The 25,109-nt window shown below is 36.4% G+C and overlaps 1 protein-coding gene across 3 annotated transcripts in view; it reads left to right on the top strand.

Annotated features, from left to right (window-relative positions):
* The window catches only part of LOC149812755 (sister chromatid cohesion protein PDS5 homolog A-like), a 55,863-nt gene that overhangs the window by 2,613 nt on the left and 28,141 nt on the right, over positions 1-25,109 (top strand). For 2 of the 3 annotated variants that reach the window (XM_089990954.1, XM_089990953.1), the window contains exons 2-9: positions 12,101-12,304; positions 12,472-12,653; positions 20,698-20,824; positions 20,922-21,140; positions 24,048-24,264; positions 24,365-24,510; positions 24,631-24,776; positions 24,887-25,036. In XM_089990954.1, the coding sequence (XP_089847080.1) occupies positions 12,101-12,304; positions 12,472-12,653; positions 20,698-20,824; positions 20,922-21,140; positions 24,048-24,264; positions 24,365-24,510; positions 24,631-24,776; positions 24,887-25,036 (1,391 nt within the window). Of the gene's footprint in view, positions 1-12,100; positions 12,305-12,471; positions 12,654-20,697; positions 20,825-20,921; positions 21,141-24,047; positions 24,265-24,364; positions 24,511-24,630; positions 24,777-24,886; positions 25,037-25,109 lie in introns of those variants that run through there. The other variant, XM_089990955.1, reaches the window with a different exon arrangement.

Genomic DNA, 25,109 nt, shown 5'->3' with positions numbered 1-25,109 from the left:
TGCTTCTTGCATCTCTGTGAAATCATAGAGTGACCTAAAAATACACAAAATCGGTAGTTGAGACTCTATCATTGAGATTTTCACCCTAATCAACATCAGTATAATCATGTAAATCTAATGAAGAAGATGAGAATAGAAAAAAACCCTTTTGTTATAGTATTCTTGATGTATCTAACAATTCTCAAGACAACACTCACGTGCACAGTGGTGGGAGCATGATAAAACTGGCTGACCGAGTGAACTGAATGAGCTTTGTCTGGTTGAGTGATATCTAAGTAAGTGAGCGACCCAACTAGTTGACAGTAAGGTGTTTCTATCTTCTTATCATCCATAATGCCAGACTTAGTACAAATATCAACAACAAGTTACATTTGAGAAAGAATGTATCTTCTAGGAGAGTACACAACTTCAATACCTATGAAATATCTTAAAAAACTTAAATCAGACAAATAAATTTTTTTTTTTAAATATTTTTAATATCACTAATTCCTTGTTTGTCACTTCTGGTGATAATCATATCATCTACATAAAGTAAAAGAATAACAACCTTAGAACCTGTACTTTTAACAAAAAGAGCAGAGTCAGTTTAGCAAGAATGAAAACTCAGATGAGTCATTACATTACTAAATTTATAATCTCAAACTTTAGGAGCTTGTTTTAGACCATACAATGCTTTTTTAAGTTTAAGAATTTTACTTTTTTCAATACAAAACCCCGACGGAAAATCCATGCAAACCTTCACATTTAATTCACCATTTAGAAAAACATTTTTCACGTCTAATTGGTATATGGACCATTTTTTAATAGATGCAATGGCTATGAGTATCCTAACACTAGTAATTTCTAGCTACTGGGGCAAATATTTTTCATAGTCAATTTCATATTCTTTAAAGTACCCTTTAGCCACTAACCTAGTTGTATATCGTTCTAGAGTCCCATCATTCTTGGTTTTAACCTTAAAAACCCATCTACATCCTATAGATTTCTTTCCTATGATTTATGAAATTAATTTTTCATGTTTTAGCCTTTTCAAGAGCTTTAAGCTCTATATTCATTGTTTCAACCTATTGTGGAAGATTTTTGTCTTCATTATAATATGATGGTTCATGATAGGAATGTAAAGCTAATAGTCTTGACCTATACTTTGGTGTCAATGTGTCATAAGATACAAACCTACTTGGTGGGTTAAAGACACGATTGGATCTTCTAAGAGAGGTTTCTTCTAACGATGAATTTTGTGAATATTTTTCTAAAGCATTTGTAGAATTCATTTGCTCACGCCGGATATATATTTTTATGGGTTTATCAACAATATCATTATTTCTTATAGATGATTCCACATTTTTATCAATTGAGTGCACATTATCATCACCATTTTCATTATCATTCAAGGTATTATCATTGATATCATTCAAAGAATCATCACAAGAAGTCAACTCTTCTTATGGCAAGAGATCAAATAGAAAAGTGTAATCTACTTCATTGTTTTCCTTTGTTCTCTCAAAATCATTTTCATTTTTCAAAAAGATTACATCTTTAGAAATATATAGTTTGTTACTCTTAAAGTTAAAACATCTATATTCTTTTTGGTTTTCTCCATAACCCATGAATACACATTCAATGCCTTTTGGAGACAATTTATCTCTTTTATGTAATAGTACAAAACACTTACAACAAAAAAATCGCAATTGCTTGAAATCGAGTGTTCTTTCGAATAATTTTTTATAGAGAGATGCATTTTATAAGGATGATGAGGTCATTCTATTTATGAAATATGTTGATGTTAGAGCGGCCTCATCCCAAAAACATGTTAGAATATCTTTAGAAACAAGTAATGTCCTAGTGGTTTTTATAATATGTTTATGTTTTCTTTTGGCTAATCCATTTTGTTGGAGAGTTCTAGGATCTAATAATATAAATGCTGCAATCATACGAAATTTCTTAAAGAAAGAAAACACATCGGATTCGAAATTAAGAAAGTAGATCTATACATATCTAGTGAAATCATCAATAAAGGGAACATAATATGGATATCCTCCTTTTGAAACGATGGGAGAAGGTCCGCAAATATCCGAATGCACTAATTCAAAAGGTCTCTTAGAGACAAAAGTTCTATTAGGAAAAGTAATAGATTTCATCTTTCCAAAGATATAATCTTTGCAAACTAAATCTTTTTCATTACAAAATTTTTTCCCAAAAGGAAGAAGATACATCTTTGAGTAGCTCAGGTGTCCAAGTCTTTTATGCTAAGTTTAAATATCTTTATCTTAGGCATAGTTAAAAAATGAATTTGGAGGAAGATTTAGATAATTCATGAAGTAGAGATCTTCTCTTCTATGGCCTTGCCCAATCTGCTTCCCGGACCGAAGATCTTGCACAAATCAACCCTTAGATGAAGAGATTTTACATTCATGATCGAAAATTTGTGAAACGAAAATGAGGTTTGAATTTAGTTGAGGAACAACCCAACTTTTGGCACAAAAAAACTTTGAGAAGAATTTAAGATTCCAATACTTTTAATTTGCAAAGATGTAACATATGAAAATTTTGAGTTAATGCATAAATTAGATAGACCATTTTCATGGGGTGTCATATGAAAGGAGGTCATTGAATCAAGGATCCAATAAGACATACCAGGAGGAGAAGACGAGGCATGACACCCGATGTAGATGGAGATTTGAGTAACAGTTGAAGTGCCTCCGATGATTGATTCTTCCTTGGTGCGGTTTCTTTAATGAAAACCACTTTATTCTTGGGGGTGTCATATTACTTGGGACAATTGAGTCATATATAACCCGGTTCATGACAATGATGACAAATAGCCTTTTTTAGTCACCATTATAGCTATTTTGGCTCCCAAAGTGTGGAGTCTTGTAAGTTTTCACATGATTATTGAGTTTGGACACAACCAACACTTCATTTCCTCCTTTTATTATACCAAGAGTCTCTTTTTGGCATATTTCGGCAACGACGTCTTCCAAGGGAATAAGCTTAGATCTATGAAGAAGAAAAGATCTAACTTGCTCATATTCCATTTGCTCTCTTCTTAGTTCAACATCTTCACTAGCGACCTACTTAGGTTGAAGAAGTGATAATTCATCCCATAAGGGACCAAGAGTACTAACTAATTACGGACACTCATGTCCCCTTTTTTTATGGTACACATTTTTTCTTGTAGAAAGAATTGCCTTGCAAGGTCATTTTGTATATAGATACTTTTCATAAAAAGCATGTCTTATTAGTCTTGTGGAACTTAGCAATGTTGGCACATATTTTGAGCTCAACATTGTTCATAAACCATGCAATAATTTTTGCATGTTTACTTTTCCAATCTTTTATCTTGGAATGATGGTCTTTAATAGCTTTTTCTTGACCTCCTTCCAACTTTGTGAGTTTGAGTTGAGGTTCCGGAATAGAGTCCGTCATATATCCCCAAAGCTTCTTGCCTTTGAGGTTATTTTCCATGGCGGATGCCCACATCATGTAATTGGTACCATTTAATTTGAAAGAGAGATCAATCTTTTCCTCATTCTTTATTTTTGCTTAATAGAAGATGAAAGAGCCCCTCCACTTGAGTTACCGCAAGCATCACAATCCTCGAATCAAGATCTTTCAATGGTCACTTTTCAAGAGACCAAGAACACTATGGCTCTGATACCATGTAATGAAGTATGCGGAATTATAGGAACAAAGTGCAAAAGCACATACAAGTCCAATAGTGGATAATATAAGAGCACAAAGGCACAATATAGGTACAAAAGTGCAAGAACACAAGTCCGCTATGGGACAATACAAAAAGCTAACAAAGGGCAACAAAAAACAAGTAAAAATGATACTTTGTTGAATATATGCTTGGAAAAGCATGAGAAGAATAAGGGGAGAACACCCCTTGTAATGAAATATGCGGAAATAAAAACAATGTTCTATAATGGACATTCACATATAAAAAGCAAAAGAACAAGTCCAACAAAGGACATACACAAAAGCCAACAATGGCTTGCAAACATAAATTCTTATAAATGCAAGAAAGGGCTAGAAGAAGCCAATACTTTACAAAGGGGGATACCCCACTTATTTATAGGCAAGAAGGAATGAGAGAGAGAGGGTGAAAAGTAAGAGAGAGAGAGACCACATTGGGAGGCCCAACGACTCTTAGTTGGGACCCCCCAATGTGAATGCATTAAATGCATAAAACAGAAAAATAAAAGAAAGAAAAAGGAAAATAAGAAAAGAAAAACAAAAGTGAAAAAGACTACAATGTCCCTATTGGACAAAATTATAGGAATACCCTTATCAGGTAGGATTGAATATATATATATATATATATTGATTACATGTATTTTTACACCCTCCCTCAAGCTTTACGGGGAGATAACCGAAAGCTTATTGAGAAGGAACATAAAACGAGGAGCAGCAAGGGCTTTAGTGAAGAAGTCCGCCAACTGGTATTCGGATGTAACGTAAGGCAGTGTTATGGTTCCTCTTAGGTATTCCTCACGAACGTAATGTCTGTCCATCTCGATGTGTTTAGTATGCTCATGAAATGTGTGATTGCTTGCGATATAGATTGCGCTTTTGTTGTCACAACACATCTTCGAAGGATTAGAGATGACTATGCCCATATCACTAAGAAGACTTCTAAGCCACACAAGCTCCATGGTTGTAGTGGTCATTGCACGATACTCCGCTTCGGTTGAGGACAATGATACTTTGTGTTGTTTCTTGCATTTCCAAGAAATCATAGTCACCTAAGAAAACACAAAAACCGGTAGTTGAGACTCTATCGTTGGGATTTCCTCCCAATCAGCATCAGTATAAGCAGTTAAGTCAAGTGATGACGAAGAGGAAATAAAAACTCTCTTAATTATGGTGTTTTTGATGTATCTGACTATCCTTAAGACTGCACCCATGTGCACAGTTGTAGGTGCATGTTGAAAATGACTGACTAAGTGAACTGCATGGGCTATGTCTGGCCGAGTGATAGATAAGTAGGTCAGAGACCCAACAAGTTGGCGGTAGGGAGTAGGATCCTCGAGGAGTGTTTCATTTTTTAACCTTAACTTTGCATTGATAACTTCAGGGGTTTCTGTCTTCTTATCGTCGGAGATGCCAGACTTGGAACAAATGTCAGCAACAAGTTTCATCTGAGAGAGAATGTACCCTCGGGGAGATTACACTACTTCAATTCCTAAAAAATATCTTAAGAAACCAATGTCAGACATGTCAAAATTTTCTTTTAAAACTTTTTTAATATCATTGATTCCTTGCTCATCACTTCCAGTGATGATCATATCATCAACATAAAGTAGTAGAATAACTACTGAAAACCCTGTACTTTTCACAAATAAGGCAGTGTCAGTCTAGCATGAGCGAAAATTCAAACTTGTCATTACATTGCTAGATCTATCATGTCAAGCCTTTGGAGCTTGTTTCAATCCATATAATGCTTTGTTAAGTTTGAGAATTTTATCTTTACCAATACTTACTCTTGGTGGAGGATCCATGCAGACCTCTTCATTTAATTCACCATTTAAGAATGCATTCTTAACATTTAATTGATAAATAGGCCATTTTTTAACTGACGCAACCGCAATAAGAGTCCTAACACTAGTCATCCTAGCTACGAGAGCGGAGGTTTCTTCATAGTTTATACCGTATTCTTGAGCGTATCCTTTTGCTACCAACCGGGCTTTATAGCGTTCTAATGACCCATCACTTTTAGTTTTAATTTTGAAAACCCATCTACATCCAATAGATCTCTTTCCAGTGGGTAAAGAGGTTATTTCCCAAGTTTTTGCCTTTTCAAGGGCACTAAGTTCTAAGTTCATGGCTTCAACCCACTGGGGAATGTTTTTGGCTTCATTATAATGTGAAGGTTCATGAAAAGAGTATAACGCAATTAGACACGCTCTATACTTTGGTGTTAGAGACTCATAGGAAACAAACCTATTAGGAGGATTGGAGATTCGACTGGATCTCCTTAAAGAGGTTTCTTCTATGTTGGACCCTTAAGAATATTTTTCTAAGGCACTCATGGGAACTTGTTGACCACGCCTAACATAGGTTTGGATGGGTCTATCATTTTCATTTTCAATATTGTTAAGAGGAATATCCTCTAGATCATTCAACAAATCATTAGAGATTTCCTCTTCTTGAGGAGTCACATCTTCTTGAGAGAGAAGATCAAACAAGAAAACATATTCGCTTTCGTCAATGTCTTTAGTTTTCTCAAAACCATTTCTATTTTCTAAAAAGGTTTATATCTTTAGATACATATAGTTTGTTATTTTTAAGGTCGAAGCATCTAAAACCCTTTTGATTTTCTCCATATCCTAAGAAAACACATTCAATAGCTTTAAGAGATAATTTATCTCTTTTATGTATAAGGATAAAACATTTACACCCAAAAATTCTTAATCTATTAAAACCAGGTGTTCTTTCAAATAGTTTTTCATATGGAGATCTATTTTGTAAGGATGAAGGTATCATTCTATTAATCAAGTAAGTTAAAGTTAAAGCGACTTCGGCCCATAAGTTCTTTGGAATTTCTTTGGAAATAAGAAGTGTCCTAGTGGTTTTCAAAATATGTCTATGCTTTCTTTCGGCTAGACCATTTTGTTGGGGAGTCCTAGGACATGATCTTTGATGACAAATTCCATTTGTTTCCAAATAATCTTGAAATTCATTTAATAAATACTCTCCACCCGAATCGGATCTATGAGTAGAGATATTACTTGAAAATTGATTTTTGACTATCATATGAAATTTCTTGAAGAAGTCAAAGACTTCGGATTTTAAATTGAGAAAATAGATCCACACATATCTAGTGTAGTCATCAATGAAAGTAACATAAAAGGAGTATCCTCCTTTTGATATAGCCGGAGAAGGCCCCAAACGTCCGAATGGACTAACTCAAAAGGTCTTTTGGACACAAAAGTTCTATTTGGAAAATGAGTGAATTTCATTTTTTCAAAAATACAATTCTTGCAAACAAAATGTTTCTCGTTACAAAATTTCTTTCCAAAAGGAAAGGAGTACATTTTTGAGAAACTTGGATGTCCAAGTCTTTGGTGCAAAGTTTCAATATTTTTATCTTGGACATGATTACAAAAAGAGTTAGTGGGAAGTTTCAAGTTGCTCATGTAATAGAGATCTCCCCTTCTATGGCCTTGCTCAATCTGCTTCTCGGACCGAAGATCCTGTATAGAGCAATCCTTAGTTGAGAAGGAGATTTTATATCCATGATCACATATTTGAGAAACAGAAAGAAGGTTTAAATTAAGTTGAGATGCCACTCTTACGTTTGGCACAAAGAAATCTTTGGAAAAATTTAAAGTTTCAAAACTTTTTACTTGTAAAGATGCATCATCGGCAGTTGAAACATAAGAGTTTTTAGAGTTATTACACAACTCAGAAAGCCCATTTTCAAGAGGGGTCATATGAAAGGAAGCTCCAGAATCAAGAATCCAAGAAGACATACCTGGAGGAGAAGAAGCTATGGCGGCACTCGAAGTTGATGGCGATTTGAGTAGAATTTGAAGTGCTTCCGATAGTTGAGCAAGAGAGAAGGACTCCTTCCCTTTGATAGTCCCCTCCTTTTGAGTAATTTCTTCAACGGAGGCGACCTTACTTTTTGGTGCTTCATTTAGCTTAGGGCAATTAGGTCTTATATGACTCGGTTCTTGGCAATGATGGCAAATGACTTTTCTATAGTTGCCATTATAGTTATTTTGCCTCCCAAAGTGTGGAGGCTTATAGGCTTTCACATGATTGCTGGGTTTAGATACGGCCAAAACTTCATCTCCTCCCTTAATCATGCCAAGACGAGTTTTTTCTTGGCATATTTCGGCTATGGCGTCTTCCAAAGGAAGTGACTTAGATCTATGAAGTAGGGAAGATCTAACTTGTTCATATTCGGGCCTAAGCCCATGTAGAAATTGAAAAAAGTGTTCTTTTTCCATTTGTTCTCTTCTTAGTTCCACATCTTCACTAGAAACCCACTTTGGTTTTAGTAGAGATAGTTCATCCCATAAGGGTCCAAGGGTGCTAAAGTATTCTCTTACACCCATTTCTCCTTGCTTAATGGTCCGAATTTTTTCTTAGAGAAAGAATTGACGAGCAAGATCCTTTTGAGTATACATACCTTTCATAAAGAACCATGCTTCATTTGCCATCCGAAATTTAGCAATGTTGGCGCAAATTTTAAGCTTCACGTTGTTCATGAACCAAGAAAGAATTTTTGTATGCTTGCTTTCCCAATCTTCAACTTTAGATTGGTGATCTTCAATGGCCTTCATACCATGCTCTAGGTGCTTGTTTGAGCCCGTAAGCTCTTTTTAATTTGTAGATTTTTTCTGGATATTTCTCATTTTCAAAGCCTGGATGTTGTTCTACATAAACTTCTTCATTGATGTATCCAGGAGTCGTTGGACCCCCAACGGGCACAAATGTGACCGTTGGGGGCTCAACGACTCCTTGTTGGCCCCCCCAATGCCCACTCCTTCCTCCTTTTTCTCCCGCTCTCTTTCTCACTCTCTTGTCTATAAATAAAGGGGTAGACCCCTTTGCATTGTAAGGCTTCTTGAAGCCCATTCTTTCATTTATAACATTTTTATGTTTGCAAGCCATTTTTGGCTTTTGTATATGTCCATTGTGGACTTGATCTTTGCATTCTATGTGTGAATGTCCATTATAGGACATTGTGTGTATTTCCGCGTATTTCATTACAAATAGGTTCATGTACAGAAAAAAACAAATAAAATTTCATTTCTATCATTGTCATTCCTGTACACCACTAATTTTCTGTGGGTAGAAATTAAAAATATGAAGCTAAACACATGCAAACTAGATTGTACTTTTATTTGTATGTGCGTGTTGGTTGTTGGGATGGGGGGGTGTAAGGTGGTTTTGTGGGGTGACTTGATTGACTCGAAGAGAATGGGCTAAACTCATTGTGTTTTCAAACTGTAGGCATGCAAAGTGAAACAAATTCTAGGATATAAGCTACTAAATCTTTGAGATATGAGGACCCTTAGTAGGAAAAGTATTAATTCGTTGATTAGAAGGCTTGGTTGGACTAATGAGGTTGATATGGAGAAAAAAAAGTATTAATTCCTTGATTTGAAGGCGTGTTTGGGCTAATGAGGTTGATATGGAGAAAAAGAAAAAAAAGTATTAATTCCTTGAAAGAAGTGCAAGACTAGGGAGACATTTGTATGGTAGAAACAAAATGACATGCAAACAACATCTTCCCCCCTATATTTCACGTGGATGCCCATTTCGAAGTCTCCCTTATCTATTATTCTAAATGGAAATTGCTATAAGAATAGCAATATACCATCACCAGTAGTCATATCCATGTGACACAATGTTGAGAAAAATCTGAATGGAGTCACTTGTAGAAGTCTTCATGACCTAAACCCACCACTACTTCGAAGATTGGCAGTTGAAGTGTTAGTACTTATTCTTGAAAGAAAAGATATGAATCGAGTTATTTTTAGGTTTTTCTATTGACCAAAAATATAGAAATTTGTAAATGTTTTTGAAGTTTTCAGATCAATCTTGTGTGAGAAGCTGTGGCAGTCTTTATAATTGTGTTTCCTTCAATGAATTTCAAATGATGAAAGCGTGTGCCCCATGAAAAAGCATTTGATATGTTCTACTTTGTCAAGGGCATTTAGTCATATTATGGAAAATAGCGAGGCAATCTATTTGTTTCTTGTTAAAGATGGGATAACTATAAAGCAATGGAAGTACTTATTACTTTTTATCTATGCCATTTATGAATTTTCCAATTTATCTGCAGTTAGACAAATTAAAGGCATGGGTCTTCACTTTTAAGAAAATGATGAAACCTCAAGACTATGTCTGTTAGCATTTAGAACATACTAACCAATTAGGAACTGTGATTCCTGTTGATGGGAGTCGTGCTTACCATGATATGGGAATCCCAATTCCTTTACACAAGAATCCTGATTTCTATATCCTGAAATCGCGGCTCCCTTAGAAATCTTGATTCTTTCAGGAATCCTGATTCATGTGCTCATACAATTTGCATATCGCTTCTTAAATGATCCCCCCTCACTGTTTGCTTCCCAACTCTTCTAAAATTTTGAAATGATCACTTCATGATTCCGATTCCCGCACTGACAACTGTGGTTTATTCATCCCACCCTTTTGCAGAAAGGATTTTCAACAGGGCTGGGATTGGAGGTGGTTTGGACTTGTTTTGCACAAAAAGAGGCTCCATGCAGACCTCCCTTTTGCAAAATGAAAATATTCCACAAAAGTGCATGAGTGAGTCCTCTCCCTTTTCCAACAAAAATCTGGCATGGACTCTGCCAGAATTCGGGGTGTGTGGCATCATAACTCTTGGACGATGCATATGGTATCTACTCTTGATAGTATTATATTTTACTGAAAGGGTAGCAGATTGTCTCTTTATATTTTAAGAATATTGTGCATGGGGATAACTCTCATGCCTTTTCCATCACAAAGACCTGTATAGATTTCATTACACAGTACAATTCGCAGCAGTTGTGCTGGTTTCTGGCACTGCATGTGCATGTTTTGCTCTAGTAATGGGAGATCATGTACTCATGCTCCTTCATTAAGCACTTAAGCCTCATGAGCGTGCACATGTGCACCTGTTTGTGTATATGACTATTGGTGTTCAGATGATATTGATAGCGCTATTTCTAAGGATATGTGAAATATTTTGCCTTTGGAACATATTGACAGAATCTTGGCTAATTTTATGAAATAATTGATATTTGAGAAAAATAATAACTTTGAAATTTTCAATAGCATATCGTGGTATTAGTAGGTTCATATCGCCGACCCCAATTGTTTTGGGATGAAGGCGTAGTTGTTGTTGTTGTATATCGTGGTATTAGTAGAATAAATTTTAACAGGGGATACTGAATCTCTTCTAGTTTTAAAGAACTACTATTTTTTTCTAAAAAATATGGAAAATTAATATCTTGCCAATAACGGTGAGTGTGCATGCTTGTTCTCTCTCTTTCATCCCTCTTATATATATATATATTCTCATGATGTTCTGGACCCCAATATGCTTTAATGGTTTTTAGCCATTTTGTGCTGGAAACCAGTTGGTCTGGAACATCAGCTTTAAGAGAAACTCTCCTTCTACCAATATGCAGCATTGTCATGCCCAGGAGCTGGTGACATTCACATGGATAAACTTTGTTTGTGTTTGGGTCTATCTTGCACCGCAAGTGCCTTCACATTGCTACATGTGCCTGAAATGACAAAAGTTTTTTTCTTTTTGTCATGACATTTTGTATTATACTCCTTGCCTCCTTTTCTTCCTCCTCGTCTTCTTTCTGAGGTCCTGAGCCATCTAATGGGGCAGCTCTGTGAATCCTACTTAAAGCTAAAGCCTGCGTCACACTGCTAAAGTTTTTCATGCCCCTACTTATTGGCTATCTCAAAGTCTTTATTGGTTATCCTTCTTCTGAGTTCTTTTGACATGCAGATATTACCCTTTCATATTGGCGTGGATAATGTCCTTGTTGCATGTGATGAGCAACAGTCCTCTTTTTTCATGACATTTTACATGTAGTTATATACAAGGTATCAAAGAGACAGTAAACATGCATACCTCCCATTTATACATGCATGTAAATGAAAGAATCCATCCTCTTTGTTTACTTGATCGAACTAGTAAGTTGCATATCTAGGTTTGCCAAGAACCTGAATTACCAAATTATGTACAGTATATTAGAATTTGAAAGTTCATTTTGAAGTTCAATAATTAGTTTTATCTTTTTATGCTTAATTTTTTATATTTTTAATGAAAAAACTGACAATAGATGTAGCAAATTGAAACTTCTGATACAAAGTCTTTGTCCAACTTGTAATCTTGGATATTTGGATTCAAATAGATCGCCATTGTGCTATACACACATAGACACTGTTTTACACACAACATTTAATCTGGCACAATGAACAGCTGTTTTTGTACTTCATGTGTGCAATTTTACATTACTCTATTTGGGCTTGTAGTGTTTAATATGAAAATATTTGTTTTTTGCTTGATGCTTCAGTCTGATGTATGTTGTGTCACTCATATGTATAGGAAGCAGCAAGCTGTCTTTCTGAGATCGACCAATCACCATCAAAGTCACTGTTAGGGTCCATCCAATCATTTGCCAATGCAGTAGTTAAGGCAGAACTTCTGAAGCACCAGGATAAGGATGTCAAACTTCTGGTAGCGGCTTGCATTTGTGAAATAATGAGGATTACAGCACCGGAGCCTCCATACAGTGATGATGTGTTGAGGGTAATTTTCTATCTTTTTCCTCAGCCAAGGTTAATTGCCTAAATAGGTTTTTTCTATACCATGGTGGTCTTATGTTGTAGGGGTCTTTGACGCAATGCATGCTCAAGATACATGATTATGCATGGGTTTTGACTTCATCTGATTAGAGGTTACATTCATTTTGGCAGGACACATTTCATCTGATTGTGGGGACATTTAGCAGTTTAGGTGAGATAAGTAGTCCGTCTTTCGGGAGAAAAGTTGTTATTTTGGAGACTCTTGCAAAATATAGGTCATGTGTTGTCATGTTGGATCTTGAATGCAATGATTTAGTGAATGAAATGTTCAATACATTTCTCTCTGTTGCCAGGTACTTTCAGAGCTCTTCTCTTGAATTAGCACCAAGCAGTATATTAATTATTTTATTTTGATTAGGGTGCATATTATTAGAATATGGGTTGGATATGGATCCATTTAATATTGGATCCATATCCATTCCCAGGCTTTGTATTTTAATATAATGAGTTACTTATACAAGGGCATTTTTGTCCACGTGTGAACTATTGTAACCCTATTAAACTAATGATGTATTAGCGCAGACCCGTGAAGGAAAGTGGCTGCCGATTCTCAACAACATCAGAGCTCTCTCTCTCTCTCTCCCTCTCGTCTTTGATTTCTGCAGGTATTCTATTATGGTATCAGAGCGGTGGCAGGTCTGGGCATAAAGCACGATCCTTCAGCTTCTTCAGTCAGCCGAGTCTTTCCCATTCAGCATCGGCTCCATCTCTTCTTCCAGTTAGCCGAGTTTTCTTCTCATTCAGGGGCTGAAATCATTCAGCCGAGTCTTCTTCATCTTCTTCAGCCACATCCAACAGTTGACCCTCATCTTATCCAGCGTAACGTGCAAAGCACGATCCTTCAGCCGAGTCCTGACATTCATCTAATCCAGCGTAACGTGAAAAGCACGATTCTTCAGATCGAGTCCCCTGTGCCGAGTCCCCTTCACCACTTCAGCAAATCACCTTCTCCAGGTCGAGTTCCCTGTGCCGAGTCCCCTTCATCCTCTGCAGCAGATCACCTTCTCCAGGTCGAGTTCCCTGTGCCAAGTCCTATCTTTCTAGTTTCTAGTTTGACAGAAAAAGATTACCTATCTTTCTAGCTTCTGCTGTGAATATCTATTGGTCGAAGTTTGTTTTTCAGTTTTCCTCTAATATTTCTTCTTTCTATTCTTTAGTTGTGAAAATTTATTCTTTAGTTTCCTGTTGATTCATCATATTTAACATCTTATATTCTTATTTCAGTAAAATCGAGTTCCCTGGTTTTCCAACCAGGAATCTGTTTTGATATCCTCATTCCTTTTCTGTCAAACTTTCCATACCCTAGAGCTCTTATTTTCCTTGTCGTGACATTGTGCCGATTTCTGCCAACTGTAATAAAACAGCTCAGTTTCAGTCACTAGTATTATTTCTCTCTCCAAAAAAAAAAAAAAGGTTTGTCAACAAGCCTACAAATGGATACTTCAACCAATTCGGGTCTTTCTTCCAATTTCTTGGGGCAGCTAGTTTCGGAAAAGCTAACTACAAACAACTATCTGACTTGGAAAAGGCAAATTGCTCCTTTTATTCGAAGTCAAGACCTTTCAGGTCACTTGGATGGCTCCATTCCTATGCCCCCAGAATCCATCATAACCGAAGCCAAAGAGGATGGAGGATTGCCGAATATTGTTCGCAATCCTGCCTTTGTTTCTTGGATGAAGCGCGATCAGGCACTTGTCGCATACATCACTTCCACGTTATCACAAGAAGTACTGATTTCCATTCCTGATGATTGCACATCCAAAGTTTTGTGGGAGGCTTTAGCTCAAACCTACTCTCAGATATCGGAGGCCAAAGTGTTGTTTCTCAAACGCGAATTTCAAATGCTAAAAAAGGGGGCAATGAGCATCATTGAATTCTTAAATCAAGTCAAAAGCATCACAGATCAGTTAGCCATGGTTGGATATCCAGTGTCAGATAAAGAAAAAGTGCAGCAGACACTGAATGCTTTGGGACCAGAATATCATGTTCTTGTAACGTCTTTATTGTGTCTACCTACGCTACTCAGCTTTGAAGAATTACGTGCTAAACTCTTTCAGTACGAGATGACTCTGAAAAGCATGTCTGATGCTTCAGCAGGACAATCATCTACGCATGAAGTTCTTGCCACAGGAATAATAGTTGATCGTTCACGAGGAGGACGTGGCAGAAGCATGGGAACTCCAATCCAGGGTGGACGTGGGTTACTACCTACACCAAATCCTAATGTCAGTACTTCAAAGAATGTTCCCACATGCTACCAGTGTAACAAACGTGGTCACATCAAAGCCAACTGCTGGTTCAATCCACAAAATCGGAATAGAACACAAAATAATAGAAATGCTGTTACATCAGGAACTGCAGGTACATTTCGAGTCAGTGATGATGCCAAGGATCTTCTCTTATCTGCGATGGCCAACTTGAATCTAAAACAGAGTGATGATGGAATATGGTATGTTGACTCTGGGGCAGCAACACATGTCACTGGCAATGCAGGTAAGTTCTCTGCGTTGACTCCTTATCTTGGTAAATCTAATATCGTAACTGGAGATGGGACTCACCACCCTATTTCAAACATTGGCAATGTCCTCATTCCTTTGTCTGAGTCATCTATTTCTTTATCTGATGTTGTTCATGCGCCAAATATAAAGAAAAATATTATCTTTGTTTCTAAGCTTGTTGACTCTACCAATTCATCTGTGGAATTTACTCCTACTTCTGTCTTTGTCAAGGATCTTCAAACGAAGGAGATGTTCGCTAAAGGAGAGCGACGTGGAAACATGTATGTCTTCAATGAAGATTCAACCTCCAGTGTCCTGAAGCCCAAGTCCGATCATATCTCCAAAAGCGTCTTAAGTATATCCAAATGTAATAAGCCAGATCTCTGGCATTCTCGTCTTGGTCATTGTAGTCAAGTCTTTATTGAAAAGTTAGTGTCCAATGGTTTTCTTTCAGAGTATGTTTCATCTTCATTGAAGGATAAAATGTGTCCCAGTTGTCAGGTCTGCAAAAGTCATGTACTTCCTTTCCATCAAATAAATAAAAGAGCCTCCATGCCCTTTGAAATAATATATTCTGATGTTTGGGGCCCAGCCCCCAATCCTTCCTCTTCTGGAAGCAAATATTATGTATCTTTTATTGACAGTTTCTCTCGTTTTACCTGGATATTCTTTATGAAACACAAATCAGAGGTTTTTTCCATCTTTCGTCATTTTCATGCCTATGTTAAAACTCAATTCTCCCAAAACATTCAAATTCTCCAATGTGATGGAGGTGGTGAGTATTCCTCCAAAGAATTTTTAGACTTTCTCCAAGATAATGGGATACATCGTAGAGTTTCTTGCCCGTACACTCCACAACAAAATGGAATTGCTGAACGTAAACATAGACATATTGTGGAAAGTGCAATGAGTATGATGCATGATTGTAACTTGCCCATTAGTCTTTAGACAGAAGCTTTTCACACTGCCACTCATGTGATAAATCGTCTTCCTATGTCTATCCTTGAAAATCAGTCTCCCTATTACGTTCTCTTTGGTGCACATCCTGATTATGATGAGTTACGAGTTTTTGGATGCACATGTTATGTACACATTGATAAATCCATGAGAACTAAATTTCAGGACAAAGCCTCCATATGTCAATTTGTTGGTTATGCAGATGAACATAAGGGCTACAGGTGTTATGACCCTGCCAATAAGAAAGTCAGGATTTCTAGAAATGTTGTTTTTGATGAAAATAGTTTTCTGAAAAGTAAAGCAAATCACAATCGAGAACACGGTGATGCAGCTGGTAATTGGTATGATCCATGGCTTAGTGCTGAACTTATTTCACATATTGCCGAAGATACTATTTTGATCCCTGAAGACGTACATGGTGAGACAATTTCAGATGATGCATCACAAACAGCATGTCTGAGATACAAAGGTAATGTGTATACCAGGAGACCCAAAGAGCAAACAAATGTACCTGCTGAAGAAAACGTTGCATTGCCTGATAACAAAGAAGCACCAAGAAGATCAGGTAGGATAAGACATCCTATTGAAAAATGGGTTAGTTATGACAACTTTTCTATGGACTTTCAAATTTTTCTATCCAAGATTGAGAAACATGATGAACCACTTGGTTTTCATCAAGCTGTCCAATCCAACAAATGGATTGAAGCGATGAATGAGGAGATCGAGGCACTTCATGAGTGTCAAACATGGGAGATAGTTGGGCGTCCTCCAGATAAGAATGTTGTTGGTTCCAAATGGGTATATAAAATTAAATATAAACCGGATGGTAGCATTGAACGGTACAAGGCACGTCTCGTAGCCAAGGGTTTCACTCAAGAATATGGTCAGGATTACGATGAGACATTCAGCCCAGTGGTGAAAATGGGAACTATTCGCATCATACTTGGCTTGGCAATTGAACATGGCTGGACCCTTAGTCAACTTGATGTTAAAAATGCATTTCTTCATGGAAATTTAAAGGAAGAGGTCTACATGGAGCAGCCTCAAGGTTATACAGAGGGAGACCCAAAAGAGTATGTATGCAAGTTAACCAGAGCCTTGTATGGTTTGAAGCAAGCTTTCAGGTCATGGTTCGAAAGCTTCTCCTTAGAAATTCAGAAACATGGTTTCTTTCGTTCCCAACTAGATCATTCTCTGTTCATATACAGAAATGATACCACCCTGGTTTTCTTACTCATATATGTTGATGACATTGTGATCACTGGTAATGCTCCAGACCACATTCAACGAATTAAAGTTTTATTGAGTATGCAGTTCAAAATGAAAGACCTTGGGGAACTGAGATATTTTCTTGGTGTAGAGGTGGACAGACAAGATAACAAAATGTCATTAACTCAACACAAATACACTCTTGATCTTCTGGCTAAAGTAGGAATGACAGATTGTAAACCTCTACCTACACCCAGTGTTGTCAACCAAAAGCTCAGTATTTGTGATGGTGAGTTATATCCTGATGCAGTCAAGTATCGCAGTTTAGTGGGTATGTTGCAATATCTTACCTTTACTAGACCAGACATTGTATATTCTGTTAATCAAGTATCTCAGTTCATGCATGAACCAAAGACTGGTCACATGGATGCTGTCAAACGCATCCTTCGCTATCTAAAAGGAACAGTAGGCGATGGACTTATGTATATTCAATCTTCATGGAAGTTCCCAAAACATAACATACTGTCCTATACAGATGCAGACTGGGCAGGGGATCCAAATGAGAGGAGGTCTGTTTCAGGATACTGTGTTTTCATTGGAAGAAATCTTGTTTCATAGAGTAGCAGAAAACAGAAAGCTGTGGCAAGGTCTAGCACAGAGGCAGAGTATAGATCTATGGCAGCCACCACTGCAGAAGTGACCTGGATTAGGCATCTACTTACAGAAATGGGGGAGGATATTTCAAATTCGACACTTATGTGTGATAACAAAAGTGCTATACAAATTGCATTCAATCCCATTCATCACAGTCGAACTAAGCATATTGAGATTGATCAACATTTCATCAGACAAAAGATAGCAGACAAAGAGATTGAACCAGTTTATGTGCCTTCAGAAGATCAAATTGCTGATATGTTTACCAAAGGTCTTACAAGTCAACGTTTCTGGTATCTGAAGAACAAGTTGCACATGGTTCACTCCCATACACAACTTGAGGGAGGGTATTAGAATATGGGTTGGATATGGATCCATTTAATATTGGATCCATATCTATTCCCAGGCTTTGTATTTTAATATAATGAGTTACTTATACAAGGGCATTTTTGTCCACGTGTGAACTATTGTAACCCTATTAAACTAATGATGTATTAGCGCAGACCCGTGAAGGAAAGTGGCTGCCGATTCTCAACAACATCAGAGCTCTCTCTCTCTCTCTCTCGTCTTTGATTTCTGCAGGTATTCTATTACATATATATATATATATATATATATACACACGTGTGAACAACCTACTAATCTCTTTAGAAAGGATTGGGCATGTGGTTTCTGATCTTCATGATCTCTGTGTGGCAGCTGCCCTCCTCTTCCCTCTTTCCCTCTCAAGGCCTACGCAAGTGCAATGGAGGCTGTTAAAGTTGGCCTTCTTCAAAAGCCACTTATGTCTATATGTCTGAGATCTATACTTAATAAATTTCAAAAATTTTATGTGCATATGCATGTGTGTGTATTTACATGAATCCACACATGTACAAATGTATGTTATCATGTATGTGTGTGCACACACACATGCACAAATGATCTATTTGTTCTACATATTCTCCTGCAATTAAATTTCAAAAGCTCTTAGAGAATAAGTAATTTTTCTGTTCTCAAGTTTCAGCAATATACAAAATCTTTTACTTAGTTTTAGCAAAACATTCTACTAGCATAATTGAGGGGCTCATCTCCATTTTCAGAGTTAGAATCACACTTGAGTTCAAGAAATGAAAATTCTTAAAAAAAATTATAGTATTTTGAATTCTTATGTTTTGAATCAGTCTCAAATTTCGCTGGTAAAACAGAAAGAATTGGAAAATTTTCTTGAGATGATCTCCAACAAACCTGAAAAGATATCTCAATTCCTCTAAAATCAAGTTCTAACAAATGCAAACAGATCCAAACCTGATCTGTACATCATTTGTCCAGTTGTTGCAAATATAGCGTTACTTCTAGTGGGAACTACTCCTTAAAAAAGAAAAAAAGAAAAAGAAAAAGCCTGTCCAAATACAACTGCAGGTGGTGCAATATTTCAAAATAAACCCTTACCAAGATTTAGGTCCTCCTTTCTTTTAAGGGCACGTTTGGAAGCAAGAAAAATTCTCATAGGCAAAGAAAAATTTTCCTATGAGAAATTTTGATATAATAATTTTTCTAAATGAATTTTTTTCATTTGTTTGTGTAGCATGAGAAAAATAAAATGGAAAATTCTAGAAAAATGAGAGAGAGTAGGGGTGGGGGAGGTGGTGGAGCAGCTTATCCACCATGGTTGCTGCCTTCATCTTCATCCTAACAAATGATGATGATGGTGATGTGGATGATGAAGCAACTTCTCCTTCTTCATCGCTGCTCGACGTATATGAACTAGATGATGATGATGATGACCCATCATCACTACACTCAACAACGTGATTCTCCATATCTCCACCCACTGAAATGAAACCACCCCTAACCCCAACCCCATCACCACCACCATCCTCTTCAACCACCTTTTCCTTCATGCGAACCAAAACCTCACCATTTCTAGCTGATTCAGTGTAGTCTTCGATCTTCATCCTCCTCAAAAATCCGTCAACCTCATCAGCTCTCAACACCACCCCAAAGTTGTCCCCACTACCTCCCTCCCCAACTCCAGAACCCGAAACCAGCTTCTCGGCAATTGGGTTTTCAGCCACAAAATGAGGGCTTTCGCCTGCCAGCTCATTACCAAAACCCGAAATTGGGTCCTTCGAAAATGGATTTTGGACGAATTTGTGACAGTATTCTCCCGCCAAAGTGCAGTTAACTCCAGAACCTGAAATGGGGTTCGCTGCAATCAGGTTTTTGACGACTCCGGGAGGGTTTTCATTGGTAGCATGCTAGAGGAGTCTTATTCCAGGATCCACTTGTCGATAACGTCGAAATCGGGAAATGGTCGATCAGGGGAGGGGAGAGGCTACCTGTAGACAGGTTCAGTACGTTGGAAGGGTCTGATTGTGAGATGTTGGGCTCTTCTCTATTTTCTTTTGGTAGGAAACATTCCTCCACCTCCCCAGGTGAAGGAATTTTCCTATAAAAATTTGTACATTTTAGAAAAACTCTTTCAGAGAATTTTCTCTCGTTTGGAACGGTGAAAATCTGTACATTTTTCCTTCCTACCTTTACTTTTCCTACATCTTTCTCACTTCCAAACATGCCCTAAGTTTCTCCGCTACTATCTTAAGATCTGAGAAGTGTGTATAACACATGCACACACACACACACACAATGGGCCTAAGCTACATTCTTCATTGTATTTTTGGATGACGTACATGATAATTGATACCATAATTGCTATCGCATAATGAAGATCAATTTAAAAGGATGAGAACGCCTTCATCTTGGATATATGTGACTTAGAAATAGCAGAAAATACCCCTATACAAAGTGAGGACAACTGATGGTCCTATAAAGTGTGTATATATGCACTCAGATATGCACTAAATGCTTTCACGAATATTACATCCTTAATGTGGGATGCTGTTTGACTCTCCTTGGATTGGATTTGCTACTCCTTGTGATGCATTTGATGATTATAGTTGAGCTTAATGGAAATCAATTCTTGGTTGAAAACATTTTCCTTTTGCCTTCCTATTCTTATGAATCTTTGCATGTGCAGTAATGATCATCCAGAAGCTGTCCTTATGTCAATGCAGACGATTATGATCCTATTAGTTGATGAGAGTGAGGATTTCAAGGAGGATCTATTACTTGCTTTATTATCTGCACTTGGTCAACGAGAAAGAGTAGGTTATGGTTAGGGTTTGGTTCAACGTGTCTTGCATATTTTGATATTTCTGAAATTTTTATATAGCTGATTCTATGGAATTTTGTGGATACCAGGATATATCCTTGGCTGGACAAAGGCTAGCTATGAATGTTATTGAACACTGTGCAGGAAAGCTTGAACCCTACATAAATCAGTTCCTTGTATCAACAATCTCAAGGAACACTAGTTCTCAAAATAGTCATTTTGATCATCACGAAGTTATTTATGATATTTATTGTTGTACTCCTCATATCTTACGTGGAGTCACTCCCTACATTATTGAAGAACTACTGGTATTTTCTTGTTGCTTATGTGCACTTTTATTTGTTCTGTGAATTATTTTGAAGATCTGCTCATTTGTCTGTTCATTACTGGCTGTTGGTACCTACATGAACATTTTTTTATGAGCTTGCTAGTGAGGGTGGATTTTATCTTACATCATATTTTGATTGTTTGCATATGATGCAATAGTGCAATAGATTTTATCATAGAACAAATCCCTGCATGGCATGATACATCCCCTTTTATTGGCAATGAGCGGGTATTTCTTTGTATTGAACCATGTCCTACAGTACAGTACTGTTAAATGATGTATCAATTAATATGATTCTTTTTTTGATATTTGGAACCTGAACTTTAATGGATGAATTATTATAAAATTTTCATCCATTTAAACAACTTTTCTTAATAACTATGGATTTGTTAAGGTCCAATAATTGTATGTTAAACCAGAAAACAACAGTCTTATTAGCTTATTGTAGTGAATATGTTGGACTTATGATATTTGGAACCATGGTTGTACGTATCGTTACTTTTGTGTTTTGCGATATGATACACCCTCGTATAGTGTGTATTGTATCTGTATCGAGTGTATCGTACGATACAGTGTCGGCGCACTTAAAAAAGGCCGAAAGTTGTTTTCTTTTCAATGAGTTTAAAAGGCCTCTTGAGGGCCGAGTTTTCCATATGTCTAGAGTTCGTTAGAAGGGAACCCACGCACCCTAAGTTTTGTAAGATCGATTTGAGGGCTGATTCATGTGCAAGAGAGAGGGATTTTGCGATTTTATCAAGAGTGCATTTGCACCATTTTTTCACTCAAGGAAGTGGGTTAAGGTACAAAATCTCTATTTTTTGTTTCTTATTGAGTGTTTTTGGGGAAATGTATGTTTGGTGCTTCTTATGTTTTGCTTCTTATTGAGGTTTTTAATTTATTTTGTTTTATTTTAGATCTTTCGATGTTGTATTCATGTTCATGTCATATTAGAGATGATCTTGCATGGCAATACTATAAAAGCATTGATGATGTACCATGACTAGGGTTACCATTGAATTTAAGATGTTTGTTTTGTGATGCTATTATTAGAGGTGGGTTGCATAGATTTAAGCAATATATTGCAGGTCAAGATCAAAATGTACGTCCATGTCATTCTCCATTTATTCCTGCAACTTTTTGTGCTGATGTTATTGCTGAAATAGAAGAAATTCGAAGAAGAAGAATTTTGCAAAAGTGCAAAGATGAAGGATTTTCAATCATTGTTTCAGATTCTGAAGATGATGATGACGACCCACTTGCCAAAAAAATGACCCAACACAAAAAGTTCATTGAGCGACAATTGGATGCAGAACTGAGGAAATACTATCTTGATGTTTGACAATAAGCTTTAGAAGATGGTTTAGTTTTAGGATATTTATAGTTTAACATTAGAGATGAAAATTGGCATGTAAGACGTTGGTTAAATGTAATGTTTTTAGTTATCATGAACTTTTATGGTTAAATGTAAGGCTTTAATTGCATTTAAAATTTAAATTATGTAGTTATTTTTTATTTATATTGTCACTTATCATTTGCATGGTTTGTTATTAATTTAAATTATATAGTTTCCTTCATATGTGAATTTATGATTGTATTTGGTTCAATTCATCATTGTTTTATGTGCTATGATTTTTTTATAATTTATGCTAATTTTTTCTCATTTTTCTAGATTTTTCTGAAAATTTTGAAATTTTTTTATTAAAAATTTATGATACGTTTACGATACGATACGGTGTTACTTTGGGCTCGACTGATATGGGTAACGATACGATAATTACAATCTTGTTTGGAACTTGAACTTTAATGGCTGATTTTTTCTAAATTTTTTTCTACTTAAACAAATTTTTTTTTTGGAATATGGATTTGTTAGGCTCCAATTGGCCCTATTTGTGAACAAAAAAGCAAACACCTTTTTTTTTATTAGCTTACTGTAGTGAATATATATGACTAGACATAGCGGAAAAGGAGTGAAATGATTATGGAGAATAAGGTTCATCATTTCATTTTCATTTTTATTGTAGTTGGTGAAGATGATCAATGAGAAACATTGGTAAACATTTTCTTTCTAATTATTTGATAGGTTGGTACCTATTGAACTTGTTAATTTGAGGGGGTGCTAAATGTATTTTGGATGAATACATTTTGGATAGAGTTGGATACTTCTGATTTTGTCACAGCCACATTTTATGCCTGGAAATTCATGCCAGCTCACATTATCACATATATGTGAGCAAAAACCAACCAGATGGGTTAAACTTGTGAAACGTGGTAAGTTTTAGAATGGTTTTATCTAAAATACGTTTTGAGGGTCCAACCAAACAATCCAATACTTGATGGTTTTGGTTTGTTATGTCCTGAAAATTTATTCTATTCCTATGTCTCTGTTTTTTGGGTAAATTTTTTAATTTTATTATGTTATTATTGTAACTTTTTACATGAACATTGTCTTAAAATGTTATGATTTGATATTTAGATCAATTTTTCTTAAAAAAGTTTTGTTTTTTTCCCTCTATGTTGTGGTACACATACCTTATGCCCTTCACCCCCTTTCTGTGCATGATACACTTTTTTGTGACATTGTTTATTTCAATTTATTTCCATGAATGATGTCTTAGTAAGAGTAGATAATATCATATGTGAGCTATACAAAACAATATGTTTTGGTTGCAGTATGGAGTATGTTATGGTTGTAGCATGCAAGTCCAAGTGACCTTTTCTTTTTTCACTGGTGAGAGAGTTCTGTTAGGGTGAAATGAGGCAGAATCTAGTAGTCAAGATTTCATTCTTGTGGTGCCACACGTCTGTTGGTGTATGTTGAAGATGCTTCAATTTGTATTATAAATATTAAAAAAAGTGCAGCTGAATTACAAAGTTTTAATTTTTCCAGGCAGATCAACCTGATGTTAGGCTGAAATCAGTGAACTTGCTTGGGCGCATATTTGCATTATCTGGGCATGCTATCTCTGAAGTGTTTCAGCCTCTCTTTTCAGAATTTTTGAAGAGGCTGACAGACAGAGTGGTTAAAGTTCGAACTTCTGTTGTTGGACATTTGAAAGCTTGTCTGCTATCTAATATTTCTAGACCTGAAGCTGCTGAGATTATCTGTAAGAAGGAACTTTTTGAGTTTGGCTTTTCATCCGTATTTGTGAAAAAATAATTATATTGGTTACCTTGATTGACCTTGAGGGTGATCAACATTTCCAGCTGCCCTCAGTGATCGGTTGTTAGACTATGATGAAAGTGTCCGAGAACAAGTTGTTGCTGCAATCTGTGATGTAGCCAAACATACTTTGGTGTCTGTTCCAATCGGGATTATTAAACTTGTTGCAGAGCGCCTTCGGGATAAATCTGTACTTTTCTTTTCTTTCTCTTTTAACCCTTTTTCAGTTTTCTTAAATTTATTTGTCTAGATGTAGGATTTTGATGGTACAACATATTGGAGGAGTAACCTTATCATCCACAACTTTCAGATAACTGTTAAAAGGTATACTTTGGAGAGGCTGGTGGAACTATACAGGCTGCAATGCTTGAAGTGCTCAGATGGTTCAATTCATCATGATGAGTATAAATGGCTTCCTGGGAAGATTTTGAGATGCTTTTATGACAAAGACTTGAGGTGCTTGTTTGCTTTTGTGTATTGTGATCTTGCTTTTGGATTTTATGTTTTATGTAATGCTGATCTCCATTGAAGAGTTAGGTTGGTGTAACTGCTTTTCCTTTCCGCAGATACGAAGCAATGGAAATTTTTTTACTGAACTCATTGATGCCCACCGAGATCTCAGTGAAGGATAAAGTGAAAAATTGGATTGCAGCTTTCTCTGAGTTTGAAAAAGTTGAAACCAAGGCCTTTGATCAAGCTCTTCTGCATAAACAAAGGTTAGGCCTTAAATGGTTTATATTTCCTTGTTATGAATGTAGTCACTGACTTAAAGAGCCCATTTTTTCCATT

Source organism: Nuphar pumila, chromosome 16, assembly GCF_984573655.1.
Source record: "Nuphar pumila chromosome 16, dmNupPumi1.hap1.1, whole genome shotgun sequence".
Classification (NCBI taxonomy): domain Eukaryota; kingdom Viridiplantae; phylum Streptophyta; class Magnoliopsida; order Nymphaeales; family Nymphaeaceae; genus Nuphar; species Nuphar pumila.
This window is presented reverse-complemented; position numbering and strand designations above follow the sequence as displayed.